Raw genomic sequence first — 18,910 nt, forward strand, 5'->3', positions numbered from 1 at the left:
GGGCCAAGAAACAGAGGTTGTGGATCAGCCAAGGTTAAATGCTGGAAGCAGGTTAGTGTTGGAGAGAAGCGATTCCGGCAGGCTTTGGAGTTGGAAGGAAGCCAAGGGTTGAAACCTAAAGATCAACCAGCCAGCAAAGCAAGGTAATTTGCAAATATCAAGAGGCAAGGAGAAGCTCCTTCTTTGACTGCCACATGCTGCTGGGTCTTAAGGAGTTCCCTTCCTTATTGACTTGGCTGCCGATCATGTCTACACCTAACAGCCCACACCAACTCTGGACTGAGGGGAGTCTTCACCTTTTTATTGCCATCTACCCAACACTGTTTTACGTGTTTAATGATAAGCATGCCAGACAGCCTGTTGCAGCCAAACCGAAGAGTCCTGTGTGACTCTGAAGGCTAACATGTTTTTCGCCAGCCATGGAGGCTCATAATAAATCTGTTAGGCTTCCATATGCCACATGCTTCTTTGTTGCTTATATATCAAAAAAGACATACAGTAAAGTGATTTTGCCTCTGGGTGTGTATGCTAATCTTTTCACATCAAGATGTCTCTTTTGTGCTGGTTGTAGGGATGCAGAAGAGGACCCTGTTGTGATGTGTTGTCAAGCCTCTGACTTCTGGCAACTCCATGGATAACCAACCTTTAAAATGTCATTTTCTTCAACTGCCCTGCTCAGCTCTTACAAACTTAAACCTGTGGCTTCCTTGAGGGAATAAGCCCATCTCATGTTTGGCCTTCCTCTTTTCCTGCTGCCTTCCACCTTTCCACAATGGCACAATAGATGGCTCTTTTCCTCTCTCTCTCTCTCTCTCTCTCTTTCTCTCCCCCCCCCTTTCCTCCAATTAGCTCACGACTCTGTCCAGTGGAGATTTATTTTCATGTCACAAGAAAGATCCACCCGGTTGGTCTTTGACTTCACAAAGGGCTGGCTTGGGAAGGAGGAGTCTTCGCTCCCAAGCACCTCACCTGCTTTAAACGCACCTTCTTCACTTCTTCAGTGTCTGACTTCCTGTCCTCTCCTTCTTCGCCTTGGAAATCTGGGACGGAGCCATGTGGGGCAGGGAGGAGCTGGAGAAAAACTGTTCCTACACAGACCCTTCCCAAAAAATCACCCACATCTTCCCACTTCCCGCGGTTTGACGTCCTGCCACATCAGTGCCAACTTATCTTACCTTAACAGGGTTCCTCTGAAAGGTTCAACGAGTGGTTTTACCTGGGCCACCCCAGCCCTAAAGTGTGTTTCCATGGCCAAGCGAAGATTAGAATCCAGATCTCCGAAGTAGAGTCCGTCACTCTACCCACGACACCAATTTGTCTCTGCTACCCACTGGATGATCACCCTCCAAAACGAAAGAGCGAAACTGGGCACCAGTTAGCACAAAATGGTGTTTGCTGGTTTATATCTAGAGGGTGAAAAACTAGAACAATTTTTAAAAAAAACCCTGAAAAACCCAGGGACAGATAAAGTGCAACTTCCCAGCTGTTTTTGGACTACAGCTGCCACCAGCCCCAAAAAGAACAGCCAATGGTCAAGCATGATGGAATCTGTAGTCCGACATCGGGGCACCTGCCTTTGGCTCACCCTTATCCATTGTTACAGTGCAGCTTCTCCCAAGGGGATCAGGTGAGCACCCTCCACCCTGTGGCTGGATCTCATCATCCTACCTGTGGATGATGGATGATTCCCAGCTCCCTGGGAATTCTTTCTGGCCACCCTCAGACTTGAAGAGGCCTCTATTTCAACTCTGTGGTGACCCCTTGAACAGAGGAGGCGCCCCTGGAGAAGAGGAGGCTTGGCCGACCCCAAACTCACCCGTTCCCCATTTGCAAGGGGCAGGAAAGAGGGGCAGCCAAGGGGCCGCTTAACCACTGAACCAAGCCCGCTTCGGGAACATCGGGGATATTAGTGTGTTAGTGTAAAGTGGGGGGGAGGGTGTAGAAGAGAAAGAGAGACACACACACACAGCCGAGAAGGGAAGGAAATACAAGACGCCAAGTGAGAGGGTGACGAGACATCCACAGCGAAGCGAGTTCTCTTCTAGAAAGCTTTTAGTTTCTCTGTTTTAATGTCTTCTGTTTTGTTTTTAAACGGGTCTCCTTCTTATGAGCAATGGTATTTTCATCCCAGTTTGTTTGTTTTTCACGGAAACAGTCATTAAAACACTTCATAGAAGTAGGAGAGATTAAACCAGCATGCACTCTCTGGAATTACCCCGGATTGTTTGACCACACCTGCGCTTCTCGGGCTCCTTCCCTGCCCTGAGCCAGGAGGGAAGAGAAGGGAAGAAAGAAAAGGAGGAGAGAGAGAGAGAGAGAGAGAGAGGGGAGGAGGAGGCACAGGGTCGTCCAAGGACAGCCGTGGAAGGACAAAGCGACCGCTGGTGGTTAGGGTCAGCCGCAGGGTTTAGTGGGGCAGCCCTGCCCAAACGGCCACCACGAGGGCCAAGACGGCACAGGCGACGGGGTTACCTGAAATGTTCCCGCCTGCTCCCAGGCTGGCTCTCTCGGTGGGCAAGACCGGCAGCGGGTGGGCGGTGGTCAAGGCGGGTGCCGTGAACGGAGGACTCATGAAGTCCAAGCTGGGCAAGTCTCTGGCAGGGTCCCCAGCGGGAGAGGTGGCCCCTGCTTCCCGTCCCCCACCGAGCTCCTCTTCGCTTCCTGCAGGCCCCGGGGGGGTCACGGCACTCGCCGTTTGCTCATCTGAGTCCTCGGTGACGGGGCCGGCCAGGGTGCTCACGCCGTGCGGCTGAGCGGCTTCCTCGGGCTCTGCACCGTAAGGGTGGAGGCCCACCGAGTCCACCCTGGCCTCCTCGGGACTGGATGTGCCATCTCCATTGGCACCCATGGGCGCCAACCACACAGACCCGGAATGGTCCTCACCCTCCTCCGAGAGAACGGCCGCCGTGCCCAGGGACTCGGGAAGGGAGACCACAAGCGCTCCCGTCCCGGCAGCTGGCGTGGTCGTCGTCTCGGGAGGCTCAGATCCTGAAAACTCAGGGTCCCTCGATTCACTGGGGCGACTGGGCCACGGGGTGCCTTCCGTGGGCTGCTCGTCTCTCCACCCTGTGGTGGGCCCCACCGGCGAGGCTCGGGGAGGCAGCCCTGAACCCTCAGGCGGGCGAGGGGTGCCCCCTTCCCCAGGGCGGGCAAGGAGAACACTGGCATTCCGGGCAACCTGCTCCAGGGGGTCCGTCTCCCTCTGAGCGCCGATCTCGGAGGTTGCCGAGGGGAGATCCTGAGGGACCTCTCGGCTGGAGCTCTCCTCTCCTCTTCCCTCTCCGTGTTCACCCAGGGGTCCAGATTCAGCAACGTCTTCTCCCCTGTGCTCCTCGGGAGGCACCACATCCGGTTCTGCAGAGCCATGGAAACCACTGGGCTTGCTCTCTTCTGCATCTTCAGAGATGCTGCCAGGATCCGACGAGGTTTCCGACCATGCTGGAGCAAGGGTGCTCCTCTCTGTGGGTACAGACGCCTCCGGCGCTGTGTCTGACCCTCCAGGCAAGCCCCCTTCCTCTTCCTCCTCTTCCTCCTCCTCCTCCTCCTCCTCCTCCTGGGACTCCTCTCCTCCTCCCTGCTGCAGGAGGTCCAGCGCGTGGTCTTCCTCGGTGCTCAGGGTCTCCTCCTCAACAAGCCCGGGCTCTTCCCCTGAAAAACGCCAAGGAAGGAAACGAGGCCATGAGGGCTTCCCCAGAGACGGGGTCTTCAGAAAGACAGCAGAACATGCAAGCGGGTAGGACTGGGAGCAAGAGCAGGGCAGGGGGGGCAGAGAGATGGGGGGGTAAATAGAGGGGGGGATGTTCCAGGGTTTCCCCTTCCTTCCCCAACCCAAGCGAATTCCCTTCATTCTCCTAGATTACAATTAACCCATTTCCCCAATTGGTCCTAATTTTTCTGTTTTGGACTTTCACATTTTCATATTTTCCATTTCCAAAACCTCATGTTTTCAAGTGGGAAAATCCAGAAATGCTGGGGAGCCTGGAAAAACACCCTGATCCCTCCCCCCCTTCTTCTTCTTCCATTTTGGAATGAGTGAAACCGTCTTTAAGGCAAAGTTTCACCCACTCAAAATGCTACAGACAGCCAAAGAGGAAGGGCTTATACCTCCGTCAAGTCTACAAACTCGGAGGAGAATAAAGGATCCCACTCTGGGGCCCCACTCAGAGAGTCCACGACAGAACCACCCAGCGGTGCTCAAACCCAGGATGAATTTATGGAGATGCAGTCTCCTCAAGAGGAGAATATTGGGGGGGGGGGGAATGGCCTCTTTGCTTGTCTGTCTTTATGGAGTCTCTATATTTTTCAATGCCACAAACACGCTGAACAGTACGATTTCCCCCAGGACAATAACAAGTTACAAATGAAGTGTTGAACCTTTGCTAAAACAGCACAACAATAGGGTTAGGTACAATAAGTAAGTAAAATAAGAATGGCCCATATTTCTGGGTCTTTTCTCCTTTTTTTGCCTAATCCCGTTTTCTCACCAAAACAAGTAAACAGAAAAAAGAGGGAGACCAAGGGACACTCTGCCCCACCCAGCCTAGCTTTTAAATCTTGGGGAATCTTGCCTGCCCCGTGGGTTTGCCTGGTGGGGGATCTGACAAAGGGGTCCCATTTCAGCCACGCCGGCTGCCTTTTTTGTTTTTTCAAAGACAAGAGTCAAAGAAGTTTTGTTCTGTTTTCTTTTAGATCCTGCACTGAAAAAAAATCCAGCCGCACCCCGGAAGCTCCGTGGGTCAGCCACGGAGAGGCGGGTGCTAGACATGGACGGTCACTCCACATCAGAATCTGAGCGAGAAGGTCCCGTATCGGAGGGGCTCTCTGGTGAAAAAGGGGGCTCTGGGCAGCCTCGGGTGGCACCTCCTGCTGCTCGGGGGCGCCCCCCTTCGACCTGTGCCCCGTGAAGCTGCCTCAGACCTGCACAAAGCTTTCCAGGACGGAGCAATGCAGGGTCCCCCAGCATCATCCTGAAACAGCTGCATGAGGATGAGTGGCTTCCTCTGGACCCGGAATTCCTCCTTCTGAAAAGCAGCTCACTGCTCTGCAGGGAACCGGGACCTATGGGGGCCTGCCTGCCTATGGGGTCCAGGCACATACGTGCCCGAAGCAGCTCCGCTCCTTGGCTACAGGGGCCTGGATGTGAGGGCACGCCGGCTTCTCTGGAGCCCCCCTTCGCCAGCCTGGCCTTGCAGGAAGAGCTCTCCTCTCCCGAGGGGTCAAGCAGGACCTCTCCTCTCTGTCCGAAGCCTGAGGAGGGCTGCGAACCTGCACGGGCACCAGTGGCAGGCCTTCGCTCCTGAACCCCTGGGCTGTTCTTGGAAGGGGCCTGAGGATTCAGGAGTGGGGAGAGACACAAGCTGCCACGAGCGGGCACCCCCCCCACACACACACACACAACACCTTTGCTCTGCCTTGCAGGAGGGCTGACTCTAGCAGAGAGAGAGAGAGAGAGAGAGAGCGCACGCGGCAGGCTCCTGCTCTCGGCTGCCCGCCCTCAACCAGACCGACCTGGCTGCGATGGAGCAGGTAGGTGGGTGGGTGGGTGGGTGGGTGGGTCAGGCACACCCTTCCATGACTTTGGGGAGCATGGCAGCCCCAAACACTGGCCACCAGGGTGCAGAAAGGGGCCTCCTGCCTCACACTCACCCCCCACAGACCCCCACAGACCCCCCACCCTTGGCCACCTACCCGGCCTGGGTCTCTCGGGGCACCCGGCCCCTCGTCTTCCTTCCCCCCCTTCCTCCTCCTCCTCCCCAGCGCAGCCACGGGGGGGCCCTGGCTCAAGCCCTCCTTGCGGGGGGGCTGCCTCTTCCGGGGCATGGCTGGGCAGCTGCTGCTGCACCTCGGGGGGCTCCTGGAGAACCGGCACGGCATAAATGGCCCCCCGGGACTCCTTCGGCGCCTGGCGCTCCGCCTGGGGCAGCCGCAGCTCCTCCATCTGCTCGGTCACAGTCACAATCTCCTGGCTGCTCCTGCGGCTGGCGCTGCTGCTCTCTGTCCCGGGACCGGGAGGCACAGAGAAGGGGCTGCTCTCTTCTGTGGGCAGAAAGAAAGGGGGGGGGGGACATTACCGCCTGACACCTGGCCTCCCCGGCAAGACCCTTTAGAGGGACCTTGGGGGAACAGCCGTGACAGCGGAGGAGCTGGATGCTCCCCCCCCTACACACGTGGAGCCCTGCCGGGCTGGACGGGTACGGAGGACTTCTTGATACCGGGGGCCTGCGCCCTTCTATGCCGAAAAGGCACTGGCCCTCTTAATCCCGGCCAAGAGGCCTACACTGCAAGGGTGCAGTGTGGAGCCTCTTTTCCAGTGGCAAGAATGAGCTGGAAGGGAGGGTGAGATAGGTCGGTCGGGGGCAATAGGGCCTGGGGAACTCCCTTCCTCTTGACCCTTTTTTTTCTGAACAAGGCCATTCAGGTGATCTCTCTGGGAGATTTTCAATCAGTGTCCATTTTTAAAAATACATTTAATTGGGACTTTAGGCCTTTCAAAAACAGATTCATTCAAAACCTCTGATTCACAGCTGTTGTTTTTCAGAAGGGGGCCCCGTGGATTATTCCCCCCCCCGCCTCTCCATGTTTTACTTAAGGATGCTTCTCTTCCTCGGAGTCTCTGCGCAGACCCAGAGGCCTCATTTCCAGAGTGGAAGGAAGAGCTTTCCTCTCCACCTTCCGTTCCCCCCCCCCCCCCGACCGGGAGAGTTTCCTGCAGTGCCAGGCGGGAGCCTCATCCTGCCTTCGCTTTCCCTTCCTTCTCCTCATCTGCCTCTTCTGCGCAGGTGGCTTATTTTTGCCTACCTTGCAAGACAACAAAACTGGGACGCCGTCCACGAGGGTGCCTACGCTCCATAGGGTGATGTCCTGTGTTGCTGCCTGCAGGAGGGCAGGTGAGCCCCAGCAAAGCACTCCACTAAATTGAGTTCCGGGACACTCGCTGGCTGTGCGCATTTAGAGGACCCAAGTCCGGTAGGAGCCAAAGGACGGCAAACCCAAAGGGCGCCTGGCAAGGGGACGTCGTGCAAGGGGACAATGGCTTGTTTAAGGGCTTGGCTGCCTTTTCTTTTAACTCCGCAGCTAGGACAAGTTTTTTTAAAAAATTACAAGCATCTCCCAGGAAGTGAGCCTGCCCCCTCCCAAAAGAAATTCAGCAGATTAAAATCTTCTTCATAAGACAATGCAGACGCTCTACGGGGGGGGTGGGATGACACAAATCATAGGGAAAGCATCGCCTGCAGAACCTCCACCTGTCCTCCGTCTTAAAGACCCCCCCCCGAAGGGCCAGACAAACCCGAAGGCGGTGGGTTGACCTGAGGCCTCACCCTCTCTACCTTGGAAGCAGTAGACGTCGAATTTGCTCTGAGGGTCGGGGAAGCCGGTCTGGTTGCGAAAGAGGAAGACGGTCTTGACGCCCGGCACGTTTCCACCGCACTTCTCCCTCGGGGTGACGATGGGGTAGCGGGCGCTGCCGTCGGCCAGCCAGCCGGGGTTGCAGTGGTCCAGTCCGTGGGTCCAGGCAGCGTAAAGCTGGCCGGTGGTGGCCAGGTCGGCACCCAGGGCCTGGCACTCCGCTTTCGCCTCCGCCCAGGTGTATTTCTCCGGGGAGGTCACCACAAAGAGCTCACCTTCAGGAGACATGTGGAGGCTTTAAGGTTTCAAAACAAGAGACCTCACCAAAACTGGGTTGTTAAAGAAGTGTTTTATTAAGGGTTTCCTTTTGCTCCTTTTTATTTTGGTTAGCGATCATAGGAGCAGATATTAAACGGGCAGAGATGTTTATCTAATAATGCAGAGGGAGGCGAAATCTCAGCAAGGAGTCATCGGCAAACTCAATACCGGTCATTTATGTAAAATATTTCATCTTTCAACTGCAATTGAAACTGAACAACCCAGAGTGGCATTAAAGAGCAGTGGTTAAAACCCTAAACTACATACTGTATATATGTTGCCCTTGGGAGAGAGTACCTCGTCCTGCCTTCCACTTGGACAACTCTTTTATCCGGTTCCTGATTTTCTACAGCAAGTTGAGCCAGAAGCTCAAAAGCCGCAGACTTTGTATTTGCTTTGAGGATCCAGGAATCCCGTCTGGTTGGCAAAGAGAAAGGAGGTAATAGTAATGCTCAGCTACAAAGCTCAGCTCCCTGATTGTTCCATGCTGAACTTTCTGCTCTGCGTTTTGAGTCAAACATTCCTGCCCGTTTACGGCAGGCTCCGGGGGTCACTAAGAAGTGGAATAATAAATATATTGCTCGTCAAAACAGACAACATTGAGATGGGAGGAAGGGGGGGGAAGCGGTCTCTCTTTTTGACAACTAAACATCAATATGTTCCCAGACAAAAGCAACAGTGCAGGTACAGAATAGATGCTGTTCTGCAGTGAAGTCATCAAAAGCCTGAAGACACGGACCAAGGGAGGTCCATGCGAAGGAGCAGCCAAGCCAGACATGGCGCCCAGCGTGCATTCAGAAGCTGACACCATGTTTGCCTTCAAGAGATTGGTGCTTTCTTTTTTAAAAAAGCAATCTAGCTTACCGTACAATTCTTCAGCGTAGCAATAGACATCATATTTATCTTCTGGATCCACCACACCATAGTTACGCACACCTGGGAACCCATCCATGTCTCCATAACAGGCTTCCCGAGGGGTCTGTATGGGGTACCTGAGGAGGGGGGGGCAGGCTCAGTTTCCCTCTGGGGCGCAAAGCACCAGACTCTCTCTGCCTCTCTCTTGCTCGCTCACTCACTCTCTCCAAGACAAAGTCATAGACTCAAAGAATGTCAATAACATGAGATTTGACAACATCCTGTCTGATGCACCAAGTGCCGAAAAAATCACAACTCTATGCTAGTCTTTAGGCAGTCCACAAAATTCTTCACTGTTTCTGCTGTAGCAGCCTGAAGGGAAAATATACACAACACCAGCTTTCTGGTTCAAGGTGAGGGCTTGCTTTCCCTCCAGACACATAGTTCCTTCAAAGCTCCATGCCTAATCCATTAGACTTGGAAATAAAGACTGTGTTTGACTCCCAGTGAGCAGTCATAAAAGTAATTCCCCAGGCAGCAAAACCACAAATCCTCACACCCCTGCTTCTAATAATCAGAAAATGGTATTATCCAGACTGACCGTTCATTGCTGGTCCCTGAAAACCTGGGAGTTGTGATTCTGAGCAGGACAGAAGTTTTACCTCAGATTCATTTCTCCTGGAATATTTTAAGACGCAACGACAGTTCAATAGCATATTCCTCATGCATTAAGTCTAACACACTCCAAACAGCTGGACAAAGGAAGGTCTAGCTTTATTTCTTTCTAACAAATATAAATGTGTTTCCATTCTAGAGGAAGTCACCTGGAAAAAAGTTAATTCTTAACTTAGAAACTGTCCAGTTTCATTCACATGTCATCCATTCATGACATTCCTGATTAATTTGATTAAATGGCCCATTTTCGAAATAGCGCTCTTGGAAAAATATGTAAAAGCAGCATGAAATTGCCTACCCCACATCCTTGGCCAACTGAGGCCCACCCAAACCAGATGATAGAGTTAGGAAGGCATCAGGGACAGAGTTCTCCAAAGGGATAAAAGAGAACTGCAGTTTTTCTCCTGCGATTGGTCATTGGAAGATAAACATAGAGCTTCATTGGCAAGTTGGATTTCTTAGGCATGGAGGTTTGAAGGCACAGTGTATCTAGAGGGAAAATGTTGTAGCAACAGAAAATACCTATAGTATCTAATGTAGCACGTAATTTGACCCTGTGCCGCCTCCGCCGCCTCCCCCTCCCACGCACCTGACAGTTTGGTCAGCAATCCACCCCGCGTCGCATTGCTCGAAGCCACTGAGGTAGGCTGCATAGAGCTGCTCTGGGGTGGCAATCTCGGCGTCGATCTTGGCGCATGCCTCCTGAGCCTCGGCGAAGGTGTAGGCGTAGCGAGCAGAGCCTTCTCGGTAAAGGAACACGACCCCTGGAAGGCAGGAGGCAGCCGCGATCAGATACGGGTTATCAAGGCAGAGAAGCCTCAACTCCTACCATAAAAGGTGAAGGTAAAGGTTCCCCTTGACCTTTAGGCCAGATGTGCTCATGTTTCTTTACTGGCTTCACCCTGGTTTTAGCCTACAGCAAATGGCCAAGCCCCGGTCTTGAACCTGCAGCATTAAAGGGGAACCAAGAGCCGAGTCCTCATTGCACAAACGCTGTGCTGAACCTCCTAGGATCCTTGCTGTGGGTTCAGCATCAAACATGCCACCCACTGGATGCAGGGCATGGATCCCACAGATCCGGTGCCTTTTTCCTGGGTATTCTGCCCTTCATGTTTGCAATCCAAAGCCCGGTTTATCTGTTTCCAGCTGGCTTTTTGAATTTCCACCTGAAAGCCTGAAAGGAGCTTAGCGCTGCAGCCCTTTCATTGCAAAGTTGGTTTTGGCATTAGAAGTTTCCATTTTAAAAAACACCTTTTTAATTATGTTAGTTTTTTTTAAAAAAAGGCTCTCTAGAGACAAAGCCCCTCCCAAAAACCTGATTCATGAAGATTTGTAAAGATTGCTTCCAGAAAGAGTTGATTTTTTTTTTAAAAAAATGACATGCCTTCTGCAGCACACCTGGTTGGATCCAGGAAGGATCCAGGTGAGAGCCTGTGAGCACCCAGAGCAGAGTTTTTGCCTGCCTGGATCAGCTCTGTTCAAGTGCCAACAAACGGACTGGACAGTCCCCATGCCCAGTTCAAATCCATCTCGTTCTATGTTTCCTCCAAGGTGGGGAGACCTGATCTGGGGCTGCTTTGCACCCCACCAGCAGGGCCGTCCCAGCTGCTGCCTTCTGCAGCCCTTGCCTCCTCCTCCTCCTCCTCCTCCGTCAACCTCAGGCTTTGGGCGGAGGATGAAGGCCCCCTTGCTCCTCGGCAGACTCCTTCACAACCCAGCTGAGCTTCTGGCCCCGTTCTCACCCTTCCCTGCTGAAGAGGTTGGTTTTTATCTGGGCCAATTAAACTCAGAGGGCCCCACCTTTCCTGCTAAGAAAAAGGCCCAGCGTTCCATGCTTTTTGTGCTTCCCAGCTAGAGCAGATCGAAAACGTCCCGTCAATGCTTCCAGGAGATCTCTGAGGGGGTGCCCAGAGGCTTCCCCTGGATCCCTCCCTCCCAGAGACCACGCAGGGATGCCGGGTGTGTGTGTGTGTGTGCTTACCTTTCACCTTCACCTCCACCAAGTCATGCCCATCCTCAATCCCATGCTGGACGTCACAGCGATAGACCCCGGAGTCGTTGGAGCGAAGTTCGGTGAGGACCAAGGTGGCGTCCGTCGGGGATTCGGGGTAAAAAGGGAGGGAGACTCGGTCCCGGTAGCCTTCGCTCACCTTCACCTTCAGGCCCCGGGCCACCAGGATCTCGGCTTCCCGGCCCTGGGAGAGGAAGGTCCACTTCACCCGGGGCGCCCCCTGGACGGCGCGGCGGCCGGCGCTGCTGGAGGTGGGCAGTGGGCGCAGGTAGGTGACGTGGCAGGGGAGGGTGAGGGTGCCCGCCAGCACCGCCCGGAAGGGGGGATGTCTAGCGATGGAGACCCGCAGCGCTTTGAGGTCATCTGGAGTGGGGAAGTCAACAAGGGCGGGATGGGTGCCTGGTCTCGTCCTGCCCACAGACCCACGGCGCCCACCCTCGGCTCTGGGCCAGAACAGAGAAGACCCAGGCATGAAAGGATGTGCAGAGATCCTCTCAAGCAGAGGAGAGCGAGGCTTTTATCCAAAGCTCCCCCCCCTCCATGCACTACGAAGCAAGAGGCTCTTGGGTATTTTTCTCGGTGGAACATTCAACCACTTTTCACTGGCTCCTCTCCCCCCCCCCGCCCAAGGAAGGACTCCCGCGGTCAGCCATCAGCCTCTGGCCCACAGTGGCCAAACCGACCGAGAGTCCTGCGGCATCCGAAAGGCCGGCTCCTTCTGATCAGGTTCACCAGGTTCTCGGTCGGTTTTGCTGGCCGAGGGTGAGCTCCAGACAAAGATCAGCTGCCCACCGGCCCACGCACCCCCCCCCCGTTACCTGGGCTTTCCTGGGAGAAATGGAAGGCTCCGGCGGAGAGAAGCTGGGCGAAGAAGGTCGAGAGGACCAGCAGCGGGAGGAAGGCCATTCTGGTCTCTGTTCTGGGCTCAGGGGGGAGAGGAAGGAAAGGGAAAATAAATGAATATCTAGGCACGTCAGGACTTGGGAGAGGCAGAGAAGAGAGGATGCCAAGCCCCTCGAGCGAGGGTTCATCCCAGTCTGGCTCCCGAAAGAAAAGAAAGGGGGAGGAAGGAAGCCGGTCCATCTCCCAGCAGCCTCTTTCACTGAAGTTCCAGCTTTTTCTTAGAAGATTTTAGGGGCCCAGAAGAGGAAACACAGGACTCCCACAGGGAGGACCAGACCCCCCCCCCCACGGCTGTTCTCCCAGTGGGATCTGCTGCTCTTCTTTGGCCCAGCCTTTCCTTCTCTGGACCACAAGGCCCTCTCAGCGCCATCTCTGGAAACAGGGCAGAACCTGCTCAGAGGGACCAGCGGGGAGGGGGGGGGTCTCTGGAGAGAGCCGGAGGTGAGAAGATGTGAGAGAGAGAGAGAGAGAGAGAGAGGGTGGTGTGTGTGTGTGTGTGTGTCTGGGCCAGCTTCCTCCAAAGGGCCGTGCTTTCTCCCCACATCCCACAGTGACCTTTCTTCACTGTCGTCCCAAGCCTTTCTCTACGGTCAATTCTGCTCACTCCATTTAACCGGAAGGCGCCCAGGGTGGATCGGTGAGTGCTTTGACTGCCTTGGGCGTCTGCCAAGTTCCTCGTGTCCCCAAAGAAGGCCAAGTGGGGTCCCAGGCCCCCTTGGGCCGGCACAACGTCAAACAGTGAGAACAGGGGGAGCACGGGGGGGGCTTTCCCCTTTCTCTGGGTTCCCGCTCCCCCTGCCCCATCCCTCTCTCTGGTGGCCCTGCAACCCTCTTCTAATAACAACATTTTCCCTCCAGAGACACAACTCCTTCAAACTTCCACACCCCAGGTGTCAGACATGCAAATGAAGCCAGTGGTTGCTTCCCGGTGCCCAATCACAAAAGGAAAGCAGGCTCAGTTGATCACCCTGGGAACAAAAGGATGTTTAAACAAAAAAACCCCATGTTGAGTGTGCTCTGCTTTTTAACCATGTTCCTCTAACCCACAGATGGAGGAGGAGGTTCGAGACCAAGGACCGGCAGCCACTTTGTGCACAGCTCAGCAAAATGAACTCAGATGGAAACTCTGAGTAAAAGCTCCCAATAAAACCAGACTGGCCAAGTGCCTCCTTTGTGGTTCGAGGGAAGATTTTTCTCAGTCACCGCTTCTGAGCAAAGCCGCGTTTGAGTCAGTGGCTCAAGCCTTCTGTGGCTCGCCCGGCCTCCCCTGCCAAGCCTGGCTCTCCTCTCGCTGCCGCCGCCGCCGCCGCCCCCACCAGGCGAGGGAGAGGGAGGAAGGGGGACCTTCCGATTAGTCACAGGAGGGGCCTTTTAAGATTCTGCTCAGGGACCCCAAAGTCCTTCCCGCCATGAATGCTAAAGGCGCCTTTCTTCCTTTCTTCCTTTCTTCCTCCTCTCTTCTGCCTTGTTTAGATTTATTCTCCGGGAGAGGAGAAGGTCCCTCTTTGCCAAGGGGCATTCAGGAGAAGAGAGAGCGGGATGACACACACACACACATACACACCCCACACACAGAGAGCGGCTTTTCTCTCCCATAGAATCTGGGGGTTTTCTCAACAAGTTCCCAGGCGGTTCACATCCCCCCCCCTTTTGACTCCAGCCACGTTGGCCTGGCCTTGGTTCATTCCTCTGTTCTGCTTTCTCTCTCTTTCTCTCTCCCTTGTGATGCCAAGGGAGCAGAAACTGAGAGGATCAAGGCTATGGCCAAAGGAGAATTTCCTTTTGGGAATGTTTAAATATATATATATGCAAAACCAAGTCTGAAAGATGCTTTTCAGAAGGAAATGAACTTTCTGGTCTTCCTCTGTCCACCGCGAACTGCCTCCCTTTTGCAAAGCCTGGCCCATGGAGTTCACAGAAGTGGGTGCTTTGCCCTCCCACCCCCCCACCCCAATCAACACACGGGCTGGAGGCAGACCGGAGGAGATGAGGACGCTCAACCTTCTTCGGTCCTACCTAGACAGAGAGTCAGAGGCACACAGACCGGCTCTCCTTCCTTGGGAGGCTGCAGCTGACGAATGAGTCAGCAGGATGGTGCCCGATCCTGGCCGCGACCCAAGAAGTCTAAGAATGGGAAGGAGGCCAGCCGAGGTTCGCCTCCCTCCGGAGGGAACGGCCTGGGTGGCGCGCGCCCCCTTTTCCAAAAGGCATTTTCTTCCTGGAACGTCTGAGGATTCCTAAAGCGTTGGCCACTTCCACCTCATAGGCAACTAAAATCTCTCCCAGAAGCGCCCTCCCCCTTCAAGCATCGCCCTTGGCTCACAATAAGGGGAAAGGCAGAGTTGCCACGGGGTCCCCAAAGGGTCATCTAGTCTGACCCCCCCCAGTGCCGGCATCCACAGCTAAAGCACTCCAGGATAGAGCCCTCCTCCTCCTCCTCCTCCTCCTCCTGGAAAGAGGAAGCCAAGCCTCCCCAAGCAGAGCAAAGGATCCTGCACCCCTTTGACCATGGCGAGTTGGGAGGGGAAGAGAATTAAAGGCTGGGCGGGGGGCTTGGGGTGTTGACAAACAAAGTCTTGTGAATTCAGACCACGATCCCCCCTCCCTCCCTTCCTCCCCCCCCCCACCTCCAGCAACAAAGCAACCTGAGGTATAAATCTTTGGATTCGGCACCCAGGCTGAACAGAAGCTCTAAAGAACAGGATGCCCCAGAAAGGAGGCAGCGAAGGGTCTGAATGGGGCGGATGAGGTGGGCAGGGATGACCCCCCCTCTGTGTCTGTGCGTGAGACACACACACACACACACACCGGAAAGCAGAGCCATTATCCAGCTGGCTGCACAAAGCCACTTCTCCGTCAGGGTGGCCTCCTGTCCCTTTGGGGAGAGCAGTCCTTCACTGGAAGGGCTGCCAGGGAAGCCAAGTTTGGCTTTTAAAAGCAGGATTTTGGGCGGGGGGGGGGAGGTGGCTTACAGGTTCCCATCATCCAACTGTGAGAAATACCCAAATGGCATCAGGCACCCAGCAGGCCACTCCGTATCTCCCCAATGGCCCTGGGCAATTTTGCTTAAATTATAAAAAGCACCCCCAATTATGCATCCTGTAAATTAGCCCCCCTCTTTGGCCTTCCTTCCTGGTCTCCCTATGCTATTGGGGGGAGAGGTATTAGGGGAGGTCAGAAGCCCTGAAGGAGATGCCCCAGAGGCTTGTTGTGGGCAAGAGATCCGGGCACACCCTGCCAGGGAACAGCACTCAGACACATCGAGGCAGGGAAGGCTTGTTTTTTTTGGGGGGGGTCCTGTGCCCCCTTTCCTCTCCCCACCTGGCAAAGGCCCCCTTCTTCCTTCTTGGCTCATTCGGACCTCATGAAAGGGTCACATGGGAAGCCCTGGGTCTGTGTGGGACGGAGGTGCCAAGGTCGAGCCCCACAACAGATGCCTCCCCATGGACAATCCTTGGGAAGGGGAGGAACCCCCCCCCCACTGCCTGGGGCATCCCTATTCATGACCCCCCCCCGGCATACACAGGTGGAGAGATGGATCACAGACGCAAGACACCCACTCAGGATCAAAAGTGTTGTCATTGAGGGAAAAACCTACCTTCCCCTACAGCCCCCAGTCCTTCTCACTCTCTTCCTCTCTCCTTCTCTCTCTCCCCCCCCACCCCCACCATGTCTCAGCAGGATTGCTCCCAAAGAGCTCCCTGGAAAGCAAGACACAGAGAAGAGCAGAAGCTAGCACTGCAACAACCAGACCTCTTTTCCCTGCTGAGAGAGCACCGCTTCTAATGATGGGCCGAGCAGATCACCTAGTCTTGTTCTAAAGACCCTGAGGCAAGACTTTCTCTCTGTTGGGATATTCCTTAAATATTTCCCTTTACTCTGCTGCCATGGAAGCAAAGTGTGTTGTTTTGGTGTCTATTTATATGAGCAAAGGATGGCTGTGAGGACGACCCCTTAACTCACACTGAGGAGATACAGTACAAGCAAGCCAACCCACCCCACAACGGCAGATAGCAGGGAGTAGACACCGAGACAGGACAGAGGGGAAATGCAGAGAGAGGCTTCTGAGAGCAAATGGGGTATTTCAGAAAAGGGTCCTGTAAAGGCTATGATGGCACATAACACACAAACACACACGCACACACCTCAGTGCCTGCAACAGAGGCTGCAGTTTGGAAAGTTAATTTTAAGACCACAGTTCTCAGCAAGTCTCTCTAGGGGAGAAAGCGGCCATCAAAGCCATCTGGAGCCAAGGTTGCCAACTGATGAGAAAACAAGAGGCAGGCCTGCTCCTCTCTCTTTAGCAACCACATTTTAAGGGGAAAAAATTAGCTCATAACCCCACACTCCTCCCTAAGGCCTGAAGATTATCTCAGTAAAAGGGCAGGAGCAAGGAAGAAGGGAAAAGCTGGCAACCTCACCATCAGTTCCGAGCGAGGTCGGGAGAGGCGACCAGCACGAGTCATGCACCAGGGACACTGTGGCCCTGAGCACCACCAGTTTGGGGGGGGGGAGAGAGAACATGGGATGTAGGGAGTTGTCACCCACCTGAACTGCTCCTGGTTTACACCCTTGGGCAACCGTTTCGCCACCCAGGTGGGAAGAGAGACAGAGAGGCTGCCTGTGGCCCGAGAAAGCTCCAGAGCCTCCAGGACTCACAAAACTCAAGTGGGGGTGGGGGTGGTGGAGTGCAGGATATGTGCTTCTGAAATGCCAGGATCTGTTTCCCCCCCCCGCCACCTGGGAGGGGTCTCTTCCTCAGGGTCTCCAGAAAGAGCAGCATTGCAGGGTGAGCGAAGTTAGAATCGTAGCATGCTGGGTTGGATGGGTCACCAGAGGGTCATCTAGCCCAACCTCACCGCAGATGCAGGAAATGCAGGAGCCGGGAGGGGGGTCCGCCTTCCCCCTTTCACCCCACATCTCCCTTTCTCAGCGTCTGGGTGGGCCAGCCTGGACCCGCTCAAGGGGAACCCCCCGGAGTAGAAGCACAGCTTGCGAATGCCCTGCGGGGGGGGGGAGTCCAGGGTCCCACCATCACGCCCACCCCCCACCCCCGTGGCCGAAGAGTTCCCAGAGGGAAGCTCAGCCTGGCCTTGCCCGCTTGCCCCGGCTGGGAACAGGAGGCTGGGAGGGTAGGTGGGCCCCCCCCCCGGACTCTTCCCCGGCTCCCCCCCCCCGCGCAGGGAAACTGGGAAGGGCGAGAGGGAGAAAGAGTCGGCGGCGGCGGCTCCCGGCGAAATCCGACACATTCTGCCTTGTTTAAAATAGGAAGCGAGGTGGGTTGATCCCCGTCCCGTCTCCCCCCCCCCGCCCCGTTCAACACCCCCCATCAAGGTTATGCCCTTCTCGAAATGTGGTTCTCTGCAAACCGGCAGAACTGCAGTCCCTGAACTTTTGAGGCCGGCTTCATCCTGCCGCATCCGCTCCAACGGGCACGGAGGGAGGCTGGGACCAGCTTTGCGGCCAAACAAACGCCCGCGGACACCCGGACACCGGCCTCCAAGCGGCGGCAGCCGGGACCGGGTGGCCTTGACCGAGGAGTCGCCCCGCAGCCTTTCCTCCGCGTCCGGGACCAGCCTCCGACCGGGAGCCGGGATCCCACCCAGAAACCCGACCCTCGCTCTGCACCAAAAGCCGGGCGCGGGCCGACGGGAGGGGAGGGGAGGGGAGGGGCGGGGGGGGGAGAAACAGAAGGGGGAAGCATCCCCTTTTGGAAAGGGTCTCCTCCAGTCCGTACCTCCAGAAGGGAGCCGCGCTTCCTTACTCACCGCTCTTGCCGGCGGAGGGGGGGGGAGAGAGAGACGGAAGGGGACCTGCCGGTGCCGAATGGACCAGGAGGATGCAAGAGGTTGCAGAATTCACAAGGAGAGGCTTCTTGATTCCAGGCTGCCTGGGCTGAAGGCAGCAGAGGGGGGGGGGGGGAGAGAGTGAGAGAGAACTTTTAATGCCTCCTCCTTCTCTTCCTCCTCCTCCTTTGGAGCAGGGCCGGCCGGCTGGTGCCGCACCGGGCGATGCAGCTTTTTCGAAGGGAGCGCAAGGGCGAAATGGAAGGGGAGCCGGCAGGCACCCGAGAGCATTCCCACCGCTGGCTCCCAGCGACGACGATCCAGAGAGAGAGAGAGAGAGAGAGAGAGAGGTGGGGGGGGGGGACGACGACGAATCTCTCTCTCTCTCTCTTTTCTCTCTCTCTCTCTCTCCTCCCCCTTGCCCTGTTCTCCCTTAAAGGAAAAGAAGGGGCGCTGCGCAGCCAAGGCGATTCTAATTCAGCACAAAACCGGCAAAAGCAAACACGCGCCCCCCCCCCCTTCCTCTGGTCTTCTGCATTAGACAGAACACAGGAGGGACACACAGGGAAAAAAGAGAGAGAGAGAGAGAGAGAGAACCTGTAAAAAGGAGGCCGAGGGTGGAAGGTATTGGGGGGCAGATGGGGGGGGAGAGAGGAAAGAAAGAGGCGGCACAGCATCGGACTAGGCCTCGGGAGACCTGGGTTCAAATCCTGTCTTGGGCACATAAAGGGGTTGGATGACCTTGGACCACCTCTGTCCAGCTTGTGATGGTGGGATACAGGAGAAAAGGGGAGCGAGGAGCGCCCTGGAAGGAAAGGAGGATTGAAATGTTGGAATGAACAGGTACTTGGAGGCCTCAAAGGCTAGAGTTCTGGAGTGGGGCGCAGGGAGACCCAGGTTCAAATCCCCCTCCAGCTATAAAAGTCCCTGGGGGGGGAGGTCTCTGGGAAGGTCACTCACTCTGTCCACCTTACCTACCTCACAAGGAGGTTGTAGGAAGGAGAAGAGCCTCTCC

At 55.4% G+C, this 18,910-nt stretch overlaps 1 protein-coding gene across 4 annotated transcripts in view; it reads right to left on the bottom strand.

The window, feature by feature from the left end:
* Positions 1-18,225, bottom strand: part of BCAN (brevican) — a 26,172-nt gene extending 7,947 nt beyond the window's left edge. The window contains exons 1-9 of one of the 4 annotated variants that reach the window (XM_072983894.2): positions 17,911-18,225; positions 17,847-17,875; positions 12,025-12,125; positions 11,177-11,569; positions 9,785-9,959; positions 8,530-8,657; positions 7,329-7,622; positions 5,689-6,036; positions 2,473-3,648 (exon numbers count right to left, since the gene is read on the bottom strand). In XM_072983894.2, the coding sequence (XP_072839995.2) occupies positions 2,473-3,648; positions 5,689-6,036; positions 7,329-7,622; positions 8,530-8,657; positions 9,785-9,959; positions 11,177-11,569; positions 12,025-12,112 (2,602 nt within the window). In that variant the 5' untranslated portion in view covers positions 12,113-12,125; positions 17,847-17,875; positions 17,911-18,225. The other 3 variants (XM_078382143.1, XM_078382144.1, XM_078382142.1) reach the window with 3 other exon arrangements.
* Between the last annotated feature and the right edge of the window lie 685 nt (positions 18,226-18,910).

Source organism: Pogona vitticeps, chromosome 15 (genome assembly GCF_051106095.1).
Source record: "Pogona vitticeps strain Pit_001003342236 chromosome 15, PviZW2.1, whole genome shotgun sequence".
Classification (NCBI taxonomy): Eukaryota; Metazoa; Chordata; class Lepidosauria; order Squamata; family Agamidae; genus Pogona; species Pogona vitticeps.